The 19,388-nt window shown below is 42.0% G+C and overlaps 1 protein-coding gene across 3 annotated transcripts in view; it reads left to right on the top strand.

The window, feature by feature from the left end:
- Nucleotides 1-1,233: 1,233 nt before the first annotated feature.
- Nucleotides 1,234-19,388, top strand: part of SNX6 (sorting nexin 6) — a 108,549-nt gene continuing 90,394 nt past the window's right edge. Inside the window, exons 1-3 of one of the 3 annotated variants that reach the window (XM_029598940.1) lie at nucleotides 1,234-1,370; nucleotides 1,566-1,613; nucleotides 12,749-12,853. In XM_029598940.1, the coding sequence (XP_029454800.1) occupies nucleotides 1,365-1,370; nucleotides 1,566-1,613; nucleotides 12,749-12,853 (159 nt within the window). In that variant the 5' untranslated portion in view covers nucleotides 1,234-1,364. Of the gene's footprint in view, nucleotides 1,371-1,562; nucleotides 1,614-12,748; nucleotides 12,854-14,344; nucleotides 14,487-15,232; nucleotides 15,275-19,388 lie in introns of those variants that run through there. The other 2 variants (XM_029598939.1, XM_029598941.1) reach the window with 2 other exon arrangements.

Here is a 19,388-nt window from a genome sequence, read left to right as displayed (position 1 = left end):
TTACTCTTTCAAAAAGTACAAAGACTAGGGGACACACAATGAAGTTAATAGGTAAATACGTACATATAAAACTAATAAGAGAAAATATGTTTTTACTCAACGCATAATTAAGCTCTGGAATTTGTTAACAGAGGATGTGGTGAAAGCTATTAGTGTAGCTACATTTAACAACAGTTTGGACAAGTTCCTGGAGGAAAAGTCCATAAACCATTATTAAGACAAAGGGGCAGATATCCACTGCTTATTTTGGGAAAAGCAACTTGGAATCTATCTACCCTTTGGGATCCTGCCAGGTACTTGGAAACAGGATACTGGGCTTGAGGGACCCTTGGTCTGACCCAAGATGGCAAGTCTTATATTCTTATGTAAGTTATAGTTTAGGTGAGATATATTCTGTACAGTTTTAAGTAGAGCTAATGGTCAAAAAAGATGTAGGTGATAGTCCAACAAAAAAGTATCACCTACAACTTGTTTGTTAACTTTATTTTTACATATTGCTACTACTATACTTATCATTTTTACAATACTATTTGACTTACGCAGAGCTGTACAAAAAGACATAAAAGGCTATCTCTTTTCAGTAGAACTTACAATCTTACATATCCAAGCGGACTAATGCAGCAATCACAATACCTTACATATTAGGTGAAACCTATGTATTTAAGAACTCAGGAAATAGTATCTGATATGCATAGGCTTATCCCCAAACTTTAAGGTCCTAAAATACTGTATTATTAAATTCCAGCAAGCGCGTGCTTATTTTAAAGGAGGGTTCAACAAATTAAAAATGCCCTTATCAAAAGAGCAACAGAGCTTCAATGCGCATGCACGGGCTTCACGTTCCTATGGCAACCATACGCCTTAGATACAGAAATTACGATTTGCAATAAAGTTGACTCAATATTTCTTACCACCCTAAAGTAATTGATTAAAAAACAAACCCTGCTCGCTCGCTACAGCTAGGAAAAGCATTGATCAATGCAGAACCGGAAGCAACCTGTAATATTCTGGGTTGGGGGCGCATGCAGAACGATATGCTGTGCCTCCGCAGGGGCTGAGAGTAAACAGGAAGGAGAGACTCCGTCACGTAGCAGAAAAACCGCCCAGTCTGGGGGGGGTAAACTGCCTATTTGGCAACACCGTCTCTCTGCTCCAGCTCACGCGCAATTTCCCGGTCTCCAGGGCCAGCCATGCCGAGGCTTGCCGGCCTCGGTCTGAGCCCCGCCTCTTTCAGCCGTCCGCTCCCCGGCGCTGCCCAGGGTAGAGGCAGCTGGGAGGGGCCTGTCGTCGTCACATGATCTGCCACGCCGGACCCCTGCGCCGCCGCCGCTTCTGTCGCCTGCGCCCTGGCGTTCGGATCAGCCATGATGGTGGGTGTTTTCAACGGCTCTGAAAAGAAAAAGAAAAATAGCGCTAAAAGCCGTCTCCTTCTGCCTCTGCACTACCCCCACCCCCTCCCCCCGCCTCTGCAATAGCGTAAGCGGACAAATGTGCGTACCGTGACTAACGTCTCCCTCTTGTTCTTGTGTCTGTGCATCTGTGTCTGGCTGGTTCTCCCTCAGCAGGAAGGCCTGGACGACGGCCCCGACTTCCTCTCGGAAGAGGACAGAGGAGTAAGTGCCTCTTTCTACTCTTTGCCGCCGTCGCCCCTCTGCCCACCGCTGTTAACTGGGTCCCGGCCAGAGGAGGAGGAGGGGGGAATTGGTATCCCGAGTCTGCGGCCTCTCTGGGATGCCCTTCCCGCGCTCTCTCTCTTTTTTTTTTTTTAGGTCGAACGTGGCGTACTCACTGTTTGGGTTGGTGTCTTGTGTTTTCATCCTGGGAGGGACTGCTCTCCGCTCGCTGGCGTTGAATGAATTGGTTATTGTCACGGTGTGCCGGTGGTAATGGGGGGGCGGAAGTCTATTGTCCTGACCCTGATTGGGCATTTCCATTCTCCTGCTTGACATCTGGAGGAGGGGGGAGGGAAGAGATCGAAGAGAAGCCCCTCTGCCGATTATTGTGTGCAGTCGCTTATTGTGTGACAGTGCTACTGTATGCTGCTGTGAGTGAACAGACAGCAAAGCCCTGCCGCAGCACTATTGCGGTGAGTGTACATATCTTATTATGGAGCTCCTAGAATCCAAATTTCTAAGTATTTTTAAAATGTATGTTTAAAAATTGTGTAATCTATGGGGAAAGTGTCGTCCTTTATTTGCTAGAACAACCATAACAGGGGACTCTAATGAACAATCTAGCTGCGTGATAAGCTAGTATTTCCCTTTGATTTTAAAAACAAATTTTTTTTTGCAGTTTTTTTTTGTGATGATACAGAACTAGTTTTAAACCCCCAAGCAATAAGTAACTGTCCAAAATTGATACTTCAATTAGTTTGTGTGTGCCTGCTTTGTGAGTCCAAATTCATATCTACTCAATTTGTAACTTTAAATTACTTTTTTCACGTTTACAGCACGTGAAGAGGAAATAAAATAGACCATAGAATGCATTTTCTGCAGAGTTTGTCATTAAATGTTTTGACAGCTTTTGACAATGACTTGCCTTGCATTGACATTTGCTCAAGGAAATGCATTCTGAGTCTGAGATTCCTTCTTAACCTGCAATAACAGTGTGTATGTGAAAAGTGTTATTAACCTGTAAACAGAAATGATATGAACTGGAAGAGGCAAAGCACCTACATAAGAACCCATTTGCATAGTGACTTGTGTCTATGTGGAACACTTTTTATTTAAAGCATCAGTACTAAGCAAACAAAAATTAGATTTTCTAGCTGACAAAATCATTATTTTTATTTCAATATTTAGGAAATACTATTAAAGTTTGAAAATTTTGAATGCTCTTGTATAGCCTTGCTCACAGTCATGATCCTGAATAAAAGTGAGGTGGTTTGTTGAACACCATACTAGTATAAATTATGACTATATTGAAGTTTTAAAGTGGAGTAAGATTTTATGGGCTGTAATAAAAAATGTGCAGTTTATTCCAAAGAAGTATGAAAATATGCAACAGGAGAAAGAAGAAAGATGGACTATGAATATAACAAAGTGTAAGCAGTAGAGCTAAAAGAAAATGGGCAATAAATATTAGCCAGATTATGAAAATATTAACATTGTAAAGCAGTCTCCCTATGATTAGTCTGTTAGGGAGACCTTGCAGTTTTGTCTGTGTATTTATTCTTTTTATAGCCTACTCTGTTTACAGAATGGTGGCCAATGCTTTTCTAAAGGTTGTAATTGTGCTGCAATCCAATTTTTGTTGGATTTTTTTTCTTTTTTGGTTTAGAATTTTCTTCTATTCCTTTATACTTTCTCAGTTGGAACCAGGGGTTGGATCCAACACATGAGACTTCAGTTCCCCTCCTGACTCAGCTCGGCAGTCTAAAATGAGATTACAATGACAGTCCTAAACCAGAAGCCATAAACTATGGATGTCTCCAGAATCTGGTTACTAGGTATTGTTGAGTAATATCATGAAATGCCTTCCTGCCCTACGGAATGTGACTACTGCCTCTGCCGCATCTCCAGCTGGGAATGGAAGACCTGACTCAGGTCCTCTATACAACAGCATATTACCCATGTTATTGAGCCACAAAACCAGTCTCTGTTTAATGTTTTAAGGTTAATAGGCCTGAACTAGTGACTCCACTTCATATAGAATGGCATTTCCTAAACTGTTGTGACACACCTATCTTACTTCCCCCCCCCCCCCCCCCACTGTATCACAAATATTGACACTTTCTTGGCTCCTCACCATCCTCTCTTCCCTCCCACCCCTGACATCAGCACTATCTTCTGCCCACCCCCTGTTGTTTTCCCTTCCACCTACCTTCTTGGGTGGCCTCCAGTCAGCATGAGGAATCTGCTGCTACTTTATTACGTCTCCTATGCCTGCTTCCCTCCAAACTCAGAACTGCATGGGGCAGGAGTAAATGGCCTTGTGCAGTTCTGACTTGAGACAAAGGAAGCTGGCAGAGGAAGAGGCAGTGGCCGCAGCAGTTAAGGTTGCTGCTTGCTGATGATCCCTACCAGCGGGAGATTATAATGCTATGGATCTTGTGGTGGGAGAGGAAGAGAGAGATTTTGCTGGCAGTGGCAGCTGTGATATTCCTTCATCTTCTGGCTGCAGATGGCCAAAACTTCATGGCTCACAGATTGGGAACTTCTAGTTTAGAGGACTGGTGGAATGGAACTTTAAAATCTTTTGCCATATCTTTTATGCTATAATATAAATATAATTTTCCCCAAACTTCCTCATTGCTTGAGTAAAATCTTCAGTTCCCCCAACATTCAAGATTTTGAGAATACACTTGCCCACTTCCCTGGATAGAGTTCATTTTCTTGACTGAATGGGGTGCCAGGCAGGAGGTGGGAGAAGTGACTTTGTGCCCAGAAGCCAGAAGAGGTGGCAGAAGCATTTTTGGTTCTATTCAGGGCATAGGATGGAATGGGGATGGGGGATAGATACTGGAGCTTGGAAGGAAAGTAAGTAAGAGGGGGAGGGGTAAGAGAGAAAAAAGTGAGGGCTGTAGGATAGGAAGAGGTGGCACAGAATATGGTGCATGCATTTCATCCATAGCAAGTCCTGGAGGAATTTTATGATCCCTAGGAATGTTTTTGCTTGGTAGATTATACTGAATACTATTTTTAATATAAGTGAACATTGGTTTAGCCCATGGCTTTGAAATGCTTTAGTCAATATAGGGAAACCTGCTAGCTGTTTACAAATCACATTGTTGGTGGTTAGCATTACAGGTACAAAACTTACTGGAGCAATACTAAAGAACAATCTTTCATTTAGATGTGTTGGAACTTCATATGTTAGCTCACTTGTTAGTTGGTACTATAGGTTAGTGGCACTTAAGGAACCAGAGAAGTGACTGGAATGACAGCAGTAGCATAAGTAGTAGAAAGACAGTGACTAGCATGCTGGATTAATATGGTCCCTTGGGATTCAAGACTAGCATCTGGGACGATGGGTGCAAAGGATGTTGGCAAACCCTCTGCTAGCTAATCAAGGTCATGCTGGCATCCATGCTGTATTATAATTGCTGAGGGTCCATTGATTGTGTTCCACTTTAATCATTTTTTTTTAAACATTTAGCTTTTAGTCAGAGTTCCCATTAAAGTCACCAAGAGCTGTTTGTACAATTTACAGATTGTATAATGTGAGATTCTGAAAGCATAATTTTGTCAATGGTTGAGAGATTTTAAAAATTGTTTCCCAGAAAATGTTCTGTTCCCAATAAACTGGTTTAGTCTGTGAAACAATCATAACTATTTATACAGTCATGATTTTATGTAAAGATGGAAAAGAAAACAGTCAATAGTACCAACACATATTGTTTCCATCTGGAATGATTTAAAATCAGTTTGTTGAGGTATTAGATAATATCTGGACTGTGCCCCAGGCACATCTGCAGGGATCAAATATCAGCTTTTTTTTTTTCTCTCCTGGCCAGCAGGTCAGTAAGGGAGAAAAATGTACTGGCCTGTGTACAGATGCATACACAAATGGACTATTCACATACACATGTCTTTCTCCAGCCAGCCCTCAGTTACACACCCAAACTGATGCTACATTATCTTCTTTCTCTTCCTTTCACTTATACACATGTGCATTCTTATTTCTCTTGAGAAGAAGAAAACTCTGTGCCCCACAGTCAGCAGTGCTTCTTAGTGGTGTATCTGACAAGCCTGCAGCAATTGTAAGTAGAAAGGAGGCAGCATACCTGTGAGGTATGAACTAGACAGACAGCATTATCCTCTGTTGTCCCTTCTTTTTACCAATGCTAGAAAGCTTCCACACTGGGGTAACTTGCCAAAACTCTTCTGTCACTGATACTTATTTTTTATTTTTTTGGCCTGTCAGTTTTTCCCTTCTTCTTCCTGTCCATGAACCTTCATTTGCAACTACCTGGGGATTGTTTACCCTATTTTTGATAGATCCATTCTACCATATTGTTCTAGTCTGATCTTTGTAGAAGTGGTTCTGCATTTTGGAGCCATACAACACGGCTTCTGGAACCCTGTGTCATGGGCCTAAAATCCAGCCACCAGGTTTTGCTCTTGTAGATAGCCATGACTCCCTCCCCTGCAGGGACTGTGAATGCTGCCTTTGCAGAATTCCCAGCCCCTTCTCGTTTCTTATGCTGCCTGTCACTGTTATGCTGGCTGATCAGGCTAGCCCCTTGAGATGCTGGGCCACTGAATTTTGAGCATTGATCTAGATTTTACATATGCAAGTACATCTAAATACTTCTTATCTATCTGACTCTGACATAAATCACATGTTTGTATGCACCTTTCACATTTCATTTTATTGAGCGGTAGGTGTACTCTCTACTGAAACTGTGGGTGTAAAGAGTGTTGGAGTATTTAGATAAAAGGCAGTACTTTATGGAAATTGTATGTCACAATACAGTTTTGTGTAGATTAATGTAAGAATTTGATTAAAAAATCTGTTAGGATTAACTGATTTCCTGTCTACTGTACTGAACATTAAGGTAACAACTTGTAGCTTTTGAAAGGCTTGGCTGTTCAGGTCTCTGACTAAAAGTAGTTGGCCTATGTCCTGACATTATGTAGTCTCTTTAAGTAATCAAAGAAATAATTTTTGTACTTATTCTAATGTGTAAGAGCTGGAGCCTGTCTCAGGAATAATGCTAAGCATGTCAGTGGAACAGGAATTTCAGGCCTTCCCCCTAGAAAAGGTTGTTTGGACTCTGACTCTATCCTTTCTGATTTTTGTATTTGGCCTCCCACTTAAGAATACTTGCTGCTGAGTTATCATTTAAAGTAGGCTTGTGAAGGCAAGCATAAACTGTTAACATGTTTTATTTTATTTCCAACTGTGTATAATTAACTTGGCTTCACCCTGAGTGCACTGCTTTTACCCATAATGCATCGGTTTTGTTTTGCATTTCTGTGATGATAGGTTTTGAAAAGCTTGTTGCAAGTATGTGCTGACATGCATACTTTTTTTTCCCCCTGTGAGATATGGATAATTGTGTTCATTCAAACAAGATCACACAGTGCTTCATAGATTAATACTTTAGAAATATCTTTTCTCTTGGGTGAAAAATTTGACTTTGAGGATAACTTTCAAACACATGTGTGAAGCATATATAAACTTGTGAGCAGATATGTCCTACTCTCACATGCAAAATATGTGTGTATACTTTTATGAGAAGAAAAAGTATGCGTGTTCAGTGCATTATTCGTGGTTTCAAAGCATTGCATGTATTTACGTGAAAGCCTACATATATATGAATGTTGCAGAGTAGATACACACAGGTTATAAAATATATGTATTACATATGCACAGGTTATAAAATATTTGCTTGCTTCCGTAAGCCTACTAATTTTAAAACATGCACAAGTAATTGAAATTAATTACCAATTAGTCCACTGATTCACCCAGTTCTTCTCCAGGTCATTGAGACCTTCCTGGCTCTTTAGTCTGAGCTCGTCCAGTTTACCCTTATCTCCCAGTTTAATTAGGTGTAAAAATACGTGGGTAAGTTGGCAAATGTATATGCCTGACTGTCTTTAAAAGAGCAATTTATGAGCATGTGTCAGCCTTGCCCTGGATCACCCCTGCCCTGCCCCTTTTTTATGCGTGTATACATGCACATGAAAGTGAAAATACTGAATATGCAAGTAGAAGTTTCTTATATGCGTATATATGCTAATTTTTGTGTGTAAAATTTTTAAAATTCGCCCCTTTTTGTTTTTAGTGTCTAATTTTCATAAACATTTTCAGAGTGAAAGGCCATGGCCCCAGTTTTAAGTCTTCTCTCTTGCAACTCTGAGCTCTTTAAATGTTATTCATACTTTGTATCATTGTGATGCTTACACAGCTTTGATGGTAGTTAGCCCAGCAGCTGCCAGATTTATTGAGCTCTGTAGTAGGGAGAGGATCTTCAAACATTTACTGCTGAGGAATGAAATAATCACACATAGAATACGCACCATTTAGCAGATGACTGAATTATTTAAAACATATGTTTGGCAACATTGTTGCTTTAAATCATGTGGAAGTTAAAAGCATTTCTGGTCTAAGGATGATTTGCTGGGTATTGCTTCAGATAAGCTGTATAATGTCTTTTTGAAGAATCTGGATTAATGTCACTGTTAGTCATACTCCGGGACCCATTGAATAAAGCTGCACCACTTGCTGATGCAAATCACATGGCCAGTGAACCTTTAGTGTTCTGTTAAATTAGGTTTTATAGCTTATATTTTAAAATACATGAAGCTCTGACCAAAAAGAGACTCGCAAACACATGGAGCAACCTAATTCTATAACAAAACAACCCCCCCCCCAGGAAATACAATTTATGTGGAGTATTCGAAAAATCCACATACACGTTCTTTTGGTGGGCATGGAGGTTGCATCTTTGGCCCCAGTCAGGGCAGGATCAGGGGCGGATTGCCCTATCGGGGGATCGGGCATCCCCCGGTGGGCTGGTCGCTCTAATCACGTGATCTGCTGAGCACGGCTGTGACAGAACCACGCTCGGCAGACTATGTGGTATCTCCTGGGCCAGCCTGGGCGGTGAATCCCCGGGCCGGTTGTCTTTGGGAATCCGCCCCTGGGCAGGATAGAGAGAAGGCGACAGTAGGCATGGGTGGGAGGAGAGTGAAAGGGCTGGACGGGTTGAATAAAGAAGGAAAATTAGGGCATGATGGGGGAGGGAGAAGTCTTCATCTGAATAAGGTGGAGAGAGCCTGGGCTGCACAGGGGTTTCCAGTCACCAGGGAAGTAATGCACTTACCATGTGCTTCTGTCATTCACTCCCCTCAAAACAAATTGTTGGTAGCAGGAGTTCATGATGTGTTTACTTCCTGGCAAGTAAGTCCTGGAAAACCATTTTCAAACCCTAATTATATGAATATGGAGTGTATCTTTTTTGATATGGTAGCTTTCTTCTGTATCTTTTTGGATTTGCAACTTAATTGGGACCTGCCCCTATAATATGGGCAGCCGGTACTGATGGCCCCTCCCCTTGGCTCCTTACAGTTGATAACATTAGCCAATAACACTCACAGACAAAATTGGAGTTAAGGCCGCAGCTTTATTGCTAACATCAAATACCAGAACCAAGTTGCCATCACAAGTGCCCACCCCAAGGAATCATCTGCCACGCCCCAGCATGACGACGACTCCTTTGCAGGCCACCAAACCTGCAAATCTCCAGCGGCCTCCTGCTGTTAAACAGGGACCCCCACCACAGCCCCCAGCAAGGGGTCCCCCAGCCATGTGGCTGAACCCAGTCACATGAAACTAAGCCTTAGACAAGAAAGTCCGCCACCTAGTGGATTCCTTGCTCTACACCCGCCCCCAAAAGAATAATGGCTCTGGTAACTCTGCCACAGGGAGAGGGCAGGGTGGTCGAATCCACACGGCACAGTCACCCCCTACAATCAAGCTGCGACCTAAACAATGTGAAAAGTATATTCCAAGGCCTCCTGGATGGAATTAAGGAAGAGATCCTGTCCTACATCAGAAAGGTGAACGCCGTCCCTTCCGTACAAGCCGGGACACATATCCCAGGACCAGATATGTGGAACCTGTAAACCCCCATGCCTCGACAACCAAGACCCAATCTGTTTATTCAGTTTGATTCTACTGCGGCCCCAAATCCTTTGATCCAAACAGATAGGCCTTGGAATGATATCAGACCATAGCAAAGTTGTCTCAGGCAGCCATAACAACAGCACAACCAGATCCTTTCATACTGCATCCAATAGCTGCCTGGAGGACCAGTCCCCAGGTCATTGCCTCCAAGGTGAACAAGCAGAAACTCCGGAGGTGGCCATTTGGACAAAGACAACCACTCAAGAGGGAGTAGCTGGTTCCATCTCATTCCACGGAGACCAAGCCACTTCACCCGGACTCAGTGTCGTTCCAAACCCAACATCGTTGAGCCGAAAAGAGACCATACAGCCTGCATCTGTCCCCCTGTCCCCACCTGTCCCCCTGTGAACTCCAGCGCTTGAGAAGAAACAGAACTGCAAGGCGCACCCACTGCGGAGACAACTGGTACAGCAGTCCAGGATGATGAAACCGAAACAGTAATTGCAGCTATCGTTGAAGACACATTGATATCTGAGACAACTGGAACACCAGAAACTTCTGAAGAAAACCAGCCAGGTCTCTGATATTCAGGATTAACATAGGTAAATGACTCCACCCCGGAATCATTAGGAAGTACCTAAGGCATATTAGGAAATTAAGAAAAAACAGCAGAGGGGAGCAAAACCAGGATTAACGCGTGCATGAGACAGAGTATCTGCAACCGGCCCTGACCACCCAGTAAATCCCCGAACCCCATCCAGTACACCACTCCTCCCATTTAAATCACCTACTTTACCAGAAGGTGGTAAAGAGGAAACATTCCCACCAAAGTTCTCAGGAACAAGCAAAGTTGTTCCTGTGAACTTTGGGCCCTTGTAAGTATATAGACCCTGTAAGTATATAGACCCGGTAAGTAACCCATTTAAGCCTGTATATACAGACCTGTAAATAGCCTGTTACAGTTTTAATGCTTCTATTTCATTGTCCTCTGCTCTATGTATATTCCTCCCTGTTTCCCCTCCCCGTTGATTGTAATTTCAGCCTTTCAGTTACAATGTGAACCGGTATGATGTATGCTTACTAATGCCGGTATATAAAAGTTTTAAATAAATAAACTAATGTCCATGGAAAGAGGACATTGTGCCAGAGCCTGAAGCACAAGTAAGGATGGGGGGGGGGGGCTGGAGCCTGCCTGACAACCAGGGTGTTGACTGGTAACAAGAGACCCTGGAATCTGAGTCTTCCCCGTACCCATGGGGGCCCCCAGCAACGGGACTCTCACCACAGCTGCTCTGGAATCACCACCAGGCCTGGATGAAGCAGGAACTCCACTCGAAGTAGAAGTGGAAGGAGCAGGGGCTTATGCACGAACTCTGCCGCTCGCCGGCATCCTGAGACCAGCCCCGGTAACTTTACTTTTTCTTTAAGAAATTTAAAGAAGGTCTTGACTGGTCTCGAACTTGTGCACTAAGGGAAATGCTTCTACAGAGTCTGCTCTAAGAGATGTGCCAAAGAAGGGCCTAAAGAATGAGAGCAGGAGAGGCAGCGAAAGATCCGATCGCCATGGCAGCGTGAGCCAAAGGGGCGGAGCGGCCGGGTGCCACCCCCTTTTATAACCCCACCCAGTCGACAAATAATGCATTCCCTAGTGCATCGGGGCCGACCAACCAGACCCCGCTGGGTCCCGAGGGGTGGCCCCGACACACCAAAGTGGGGGGGGGGGGGCGGCGCTAACCGTCCCTCCCGTGGCAGACCGGAGGAGCCAGCCCGGCGCCCACACTATCTCGGGCCTCCAGGACTGTGCTCCTCCAGCCCTGCCACTGGTGCTGCAGTGCCTTGAGCTGCTCTCATTCGCAGATGCTTAAGAGGTTAATTTTTTAATCCTCCTCCTCGTTTCCTTCTTTGGGATGCAACAGCTAAACTAATCGTCTAGCTGAGAGGTACGTACTGCAGTTCATTCTAGAGCCTGGTTACATACAAGTCTGTTTTTGAGCCATTGGGAGGTGTTGCTATTGCAAGGTGATTGAGACTTTGTTTCTCCTGGAACCTGTGAAATACACCTCTCTGGCATCCCCTGTTTTTTTTTACTAAACCAAGGAGCGGAAAGTGGGTCAAGGAATCTGATGTCTCCCCCATGGCCACATACAGTCAGTGGGCCATCAGACAAACTCATGAAGTGCCTTTTTTATTTTTTTAGTCTTTTCTTCCAAAAGAGAAGAAGGGTTGTGAGATCTATGTCTGTGTGTGTTTTCTAATAACGTTTGTGTTTGGTGACCTGTCCACTCCAAATTTTGAGGATGTGACAGGGTGGGATTTTTTTGGTATGTGCGGGTTCGGGAAAGTAAGCTCTCTTGGTTCTTGGTGGAACACCATGTAAAACTAAGAAATTCATGAAGATTCCTTTTGCATTGAACTCCTTAATTTCTGTAGGAATAATATTTAAAGTTTTGAAAGCTCCTATTTAATTCTACTCCTTAGGGCACTATTGTGCTGATGTGTTATCCTGGGTGAAAAATTATTTAAAATAATTGGATGCCAGTCAATTTCTAGCAGCCAGAAAATATATTTACTTTTTTTTTTTTTGCTTTTATTGTGCTTCTTTATTTTTTTTTAAACTTTGAATACATTTCTATAATTTCAAATCCAAGAAATATTGAAATGCCATTGATATAAAATATCAACCACAAACAGAGCAAAAATTAAAAAAAAGAAAATTATATTCAGATATCCTATCCATTTCACAAAAACATCAGAGGACCAAGTTCTTAGCGCCTGGGATTTTTCCAGCCCTGCTTATCACAATACAGTGTAAGCATCACACTGTTTTAGGAGAGGTTATCTGCAGTATTTCAGGTTGTAATTGAGCTTTTCAGCAAGGTGTGTGTGTGTGTGTGTGACCTCCCATGAGCCCTTGCAGGAAACTGTGAAAACCTCTTCTTATTGTACTATTTGTAGGGAAGCTTCTTATCACTTAAGTTAATTTATGATTACAGAAATATAAAATTAATTAGGGCATGTACAATAATTTTCAAAAAATTGAAATGTATTTAGTCTAAGGGTTTTCCCTCTCATATATTCACAATTGTACATCATTAAATAATATCTAACCTTATAACTCATTTTCTAGTATGAATGTTCAGTTTTTCATTTCATATTAAATTTTCTTCTTTAGCCCAAAGCAATAAATGTAGATCTACAGACGGATGCCACTCTGCAAGTTGATATTTCAGATGCTCTTAGCGAGAGAGACAAAGTGAAATTCACTGTCCACACAAAGGTAAAACAGTCGTTTATTTTAACTATAGATATTGACTTCATTTAATTGGAAATTAGTACTTGTCTTTCAACCATGGTTTTGGAAGTATAATAACCACAAAGATAAGTAAAGTGAATGATTTTTCTTATACTATGAATATGGGGGTATTCTTAATGAATAGCAGATATGGCCACTCCACACTGATTTTTATCAGATTTGTAGTCCTGATTTATTCTTCCTATAAAATCCTCAGTTACAAATACTAGAATATTTTAGAAATTGGTGACTTAAATAGCCATCCATGATGCCAATTAATTCCAAGGTAAGTTTAGGAAACCCCTTCAGATAAGAATTTTGTCCCATTGTATACTGATTGGGAAATGTGTGCAGTGGTTGTGTTTAGATACTGGAATTTGTTTGATATAAGAGTTTATAAAACATTTATGTTGCTATCTGAAATTATGTGGTTGAAAAAATGTTTGATTTTACAATTTGTGTAGTGGAGGTATGTTTGAAAAACAGAGTTCTGATACAGAAGAACAGAATCCTGGCTTATAGGAAAACTTCATATACATAGGCTACTGTAACTTCGGAAGCTAAATTTTCAAATGAGGTCTTAAAGATTAATTTTCTCTTTAATCTCTAATTTTCAACATGTTTTGAAATGAATAAATTCAGTACTATAATTGTTTTTCTATGTGTGTTTAATTATTTTGTGCACTAATTTGTAAAGAAATTCGTGGCTGCTGTCATATTTATTAAGGAGTAAATTTTCAAAGACTTATGGTAGTTGCCTTTTATGGTGGTAAAATGGTTGTCATGTAAGGTAGCAGTATACAGGTAAGTGAATTTTCAGCCACCTTGAAAATATATGTACTATTGTAACATGCCACATTAAAAAAAAAAAAGAAAAAAAAAAAAGTGTCCCGGGGCTTGTCTTGCATGTATGCATGTAATTTACATTTTCAAAATATTTGTGCGTAGATAGCATGTTATTTTTACATCCCCGTTTTGCGTTGCTTAAGTGTATGCATGTATATTTAGCCACATAACCTGGTTTTCAAATTCAGTTTAGGAGAGAGAGTGCCAATAGATTGTACCCTTTGGTAAGCACTGTAAGACCCTAGTCTGAAAGGTCCCTTAGAGAATCAGCTCTTTATGTAGGGGGAAACATGCCCTAAGAGGTAGGGCAACTGTGTAATAAACGCACCCCAAATGCTTGCCCCCCCCCCCTACTACCAACCCCAGGCTCCAAGATTTGAAATCAATCAACAAAAGATCCAACATTTCAGCATACCAGAAAGAGATTGTGGGAGCATCACCCTTAACCCATCTAGCTAAAATACATCACCTCGCGATACAAAGCCCTTTTGCCAAAAGCATCACTTCTCCAGCAGAGCCAGTGGCATCATCCAAGAATAGACAGATGCCTGTTCTGGAACTGTCATCTACAGCTTAGTGTATGTATGCACTGTCTTTCTGACACCCCTTTGTGCTGTATTTCTGTGTTAGACAAAGAATGCAGAGGACTTTGACTACGTGTTGGAATGCAGCCAGCCAACACCCCAGACCCATTAGCTGATTGGTCTAATACATTCCCAAATCTGATGTCCTGCACTTATCTAGAAACAACACTCTGAATATGCTCTGATTGGTCAGTATGAAGGGTATATAAGGTTTTGCATATTACGGGAACATCGGGTGACTGGGTGATTATACCATTGTATAGACCTGTCGCTCCCCAGAACAAACTATCTCCTCGTGCTTTGTTTCGGTCCTTGTCCCTATCCCCTCTGTCTCTCTTTCTCTCATTAAAGTTTTATATTACATATTGTGCAGTGGTTTGTTTAGAATTAACATTTTTATGAATAAATTCCCTAACCTCTGTCCAGAATTGCCGTATAGACAAACACTCCCATAGACCGTGACTTAATGTGGCTTGGGGCTCTGAGCACCTTCAACATCCTGAACTTTCAATAAGCTTCATTTGGAATGCTCTATAAGGAGATATGTCTGTAGGTAACTTGCAAATGTTGCTCCCTAATCAGTATCAAAGGTATATTACTGTTGAGCATAATCAAACCTTCCAACAAATCATCTCCCTCCAAATCTGTCCCAGAGTCATTATTCTAGACTAACGCCAAGGTATCCAAAGTACAATATTTGGTGATAGAATGTAAATATATATATATTTTTTTAATTTATACTTAAGATTTTAAACAATACACTTGTAAAATCAAAAGAAAAATTTTGTATGCAAGGAAAACATTTTTCATAATCTTACATTATTTGTTGCATCAAAATTCTTAGTCCACATCATGGGAGGATATTTAGAAAGAAAAATAAATTTATAGAAATCTGTAAATCAAACTTACTAACTGGAGATATTTTTTTACTTAGACTATGCGTCAATCTCTCTTTATCTTCCAGAAAGGATTCCAGGTGGGTAGAATCTTGGAAAATAAATTTATTCTTATGGAGAACAACCACACATTTGCAAGGGAATTTTAAAAAGAACGTAGCCCCCAGAGTTATAACTCTAGGCTTCAAAATCAAAAATTGTTTTCTCCTTAATTGTGTGTTCCGTGACACGTCAGGGAATATCTGGACCCTTTGTCCGCAGAATAAGAAATCCTTATTCTTGAAATACTTTTGCATTATTAAACTTTTATCATTCTCTCTACACAAAGTAACCAAGAGAGTAGCTTTTTGTGGAATATCATCCACTGAGGATTCCAAGAAGGAGGTTAAATTGGGGGATTGCTGCTGGACCAGGTCCATTCCTTCCCCTTCCACCTGGTTCCTTAATCTTGAATTCATAACATAATAAATTTTCGATACACTTTTATCATCTATTGTCGAAATTGACAGAACCTCTAATAGGTATTTTTTTTAATAGCTCACTGGCAGATAGGAGTCTGGTATAGGGAAAATTCAAGAATCTTAAATTTCTAACCCTCTCTTAGTTTTCCAAATTCTCCATCTGTCTGTGAGTCACCAAACTATCCTTAATATGAGAGTTGTTAACAGCCTGCAAGGTCGAAATTTGTGCTATTGTTGTTTTACCCAACTCTTCTAATTGTTTTAAACGGCCATCATAAATTTCTAAAGCATTTTTAAATTCCATAGAAGAATGTAAATATTTGTATAATGTTGCTAAGGAGTGTTTTCCCCCCTTGTAGAGGCCAAGTAATATCTGAAAAGGACCTATGGAAAGAGATAAAGAGACTAGGTTGAATTGTTTGGAAATAAAGCTATGCAATTGAAGATAGTACAGAAAATCTTTTACTTGAAAATTAAAATGATCTTGGCAATACTAAAAAGAAAATATCTTTCTATTCTGGTAATCAAAGGCGCTAAAATGTCCCCAGCCCGATTGTGATAAATTCATAAAAAATGGATCGGTGTCACCCACAGGGAACCTCATGTTCTCACATAATGGCAGCCAAGGTGTAACTTTCCATGGCAAGGATAGCATCTTTTGCATTGTACGCCACCTATATTGTATATGTTGGATGAGCATGTTACTAGCTAGAAAACCAGGGACATTACCAACTCCTGCATACAGTAAAAAACAAACTATATGGGTGGGCAAGACAGGCTTTCGCAGAGACATCTGCAAAAGATACACCACCCTGCCAGTCGTAAAGAGCACGCTAGGTTTTAATAACGGATATTGAGAAATCCCCATCCCGTCCACATCATGGGGCTAGAAAGACCTCCAGGCTACTGGTACTATCCTGCAGGGACCCCTTCCTGACTATTTCTAGGTACATAGTAAAGATTTGTCCAGTCCCCTTCTTGCCCAAAGTAGTATTCGTTTTTATCTGAACCAAGCAATTACATTACCAACATTCAAGAAGTCAGAATGCATGGGGACAAGGAAATGCCTTTATTTTCTGAATGTATGAAGTGTTTTGCTTCGCTCCTTAAATGCTTTGTATAGTTGTAGAAAATCAGACAGCATTTTTGTCCTGTTCAAAGGCCATAGGAAAGACAGAATGGCATCAAAGGCTTGGATTAAGGAAATAAATCTCATCCTTTTCCATTGGAAAAGGTAGGCATGTACCAGAGGGACTAAAAGCACCATGCAACAAGGGCACAAGTGGTGTCCTGGGTGGAGCACAAACTAGTCTATCCACAGGATGTCTACAAGGCAATAACCTGGTCATTATTACGTTCCTTTGTAAAACGCTATAATTTGGATCTACAGCACTGCTTATACATGTCCCACTTGTCTGGACTAGTCTGGCAGAACGATGAGGAAGGTGAAATTTTAATTTCTTTTCCTTGAGTCCTGACAATCCAGTCCAGAGCCCATCTGGATTTCATAACTTGAAAAATATATATTTTTTTTCCACATTGTCCTTGTGAGCAGGTTAAGGTGAAGCAGAATCCCAGAGGAGGGAAACAGCGTTCCAAATGATAGTGAACCGGTGGGGGACAGCAGACATGGACCTTCTGGCAAACCGGTTCAACGCCCAAGTACCCAGGTACTTCAGCCGTAGTCGGGAACCTCAATCCCAGGGGATCGATGCCCTGGTACAGACCTGGCTACAGGGGACTCTATTATACGCCTTCCCGCCATGGCCCCTATTGGGCGCAATCATCCACAAGATACAGCTACACAGATACGCAGACATGAGAAGACTACTAGCAGGGACCCCCCTGCCACTACCTCCACACAGAGACCTGCTGCAACAAGGCCCGATCCTCCACAAGGATCCAACTCAATTCTCTTACGGCCTGACCATTGAGAGGGCTCGCCTGAGAGAGCGGATACTCGGCTGTAATCGACACACCACTCCGAGCACGCAAGTTCTCCATATCTTTAACGTACATAAGGATTTGGCGAGTATTTGAAGCCTGGTGTGAAGACCACGACATCATACGCTCAATTAAAGTTCCCGTGATCCTGGAATTCCTGCGGAACGGGCTACAGAAGGGTCTATCCCTCAACTCCATCAAGGTACAGGTAGCTGCATTGTCATGCTATGGCTCCAAGAGCAAGGGTGACAGCATAGCATCTCACCCAGACGTTTCACACTTCCTGAAAGGAGTCAAACACATCCGCCCACCACTAAAGTGGCCGATACCTCTGTGGAATCTCAACCTGGTCTTGGATTTCCTAGCAGGAGCCTCCTTCAGGCCCCTCTGAGGTCTGTCCCTCCACCTGTTAACCTTAAAGACAGTATTCCTGCTGGCAGTTTGTTCAGCCCGCCGCATTTCGGAACTACAAGCGCTGTCCTGCCGTGAGCTGTTACTCAGGCTCACCCCGGGAACCATGCACGGTCCCTTCGTTCCTTCCCAAAGTGGTGTCACACTTCCATCTTAACCAAACCATCTCGCTACCATCGCCGGATGAGTTGAAGAATTCAGAAGAGGCTCGTAGCCTATGCCACCTCAACATCGGCAGACTCCTATCCAGATATCTGGAAATGTTGGAGCCCGTATGAAAAACGGACCACCTATTCGTCCTTCACAGTGGGAAGAGACAAGGGGAAGCGGCCTCGCGGGCAACCATAGCCCGCTGGATCAAGGAAGTCATCAAGGCGGCCTACGTAGAAGCAGGCAAGCCATCGTCTTTATTTTCATTCACCTAGGACACCCACCCTACCGGGTGTCGACGCTTTCCAGTTGAGTATACTGGCGGTCTCCAGCTATAACCAATTCAACCAGATCAGGTTAATCAAGATATAAAGTTTAACCAAGTTATAAAGTTATTCAAGTTAATCAAATTAGTCAGTCACACATATATCCACAATGCTTTTCGAGGAGAATACTGAAGAGCTGCACTTCCTGCAGGGGTATATGTACTAGGGGCTGACGTCAGATTGAAATCTGATCCGTCTCCAACTGCTATCAGGAGTACACTATACCCATTGGTCCTGAGTCCATCTGTCTACACTAAGGAAAACGAAATTATCAGGTAAGTAATTTCTCCATTCTTCCTAAAATAGTTTCTGCCTTTCGCATAAACCAGTCAGTTGTATTCCGTGCATTCTTTTAAGACCTCATGCGCATAGAGGGAAGAAGGGCTTTCATGCTCTGAACTGTAATATGGCTTTGGCCTTTTACTATATAAAGAGAATACATTCACATTGACATGCCTCTCAGTTGTTTGTCTTATGATCCTAATAGACCAGGTATTGCAGTGGTTAAACGTAACCTTTCCAGTTGGCTAGCAGACTGTACAGTGCATTGTTATGCGCTGGCTGGCTGCCAAATCAGACTCTCAAGGCTCTTCAGGTTAGAGCCATGGTTACTTCACTTGCCCATCTGAGAGCTGTCATTATCAATGAAAATTTGCAAAGCTGCACTAGGGTTATCAGTGGATAATTTCACATTCCGTTACTGTCTGGACAATCTTGCTAACGGTAATTTGGTCAAGCAGTGTTATGCAACCTGTTCATCCAGTAGTCCACTCTCCATGGGGAGCCGGGTTGCTTTTCCAGTAAGTGCTCCGCAGTGCAACCCTCAGCTTGGGACTCCCCACGTCATGGCTTGTCAGTGGAGAAAAGCATGTTTATTTACTGTAAATGGTGTTCTCTCTAGT

This window comes from Rhinatrema bivittatum, chromosome 4 (assembly GCF_901001135.1).
Source record: "Rhinatrema bivittatum chromosome 4, aRhiBiv1.1, whole genome shotgun sequence".
Lineage (NCBI taxonomy): Eukaryota > Metazoa > Chordata > Amphibia > Gymnophiona > Rhinatrematidae > Rhinatrema > Rhinatrema bivittatum.
This window is presented reverse-complemented; position numbering and strand designations above follow the sequence as displayed.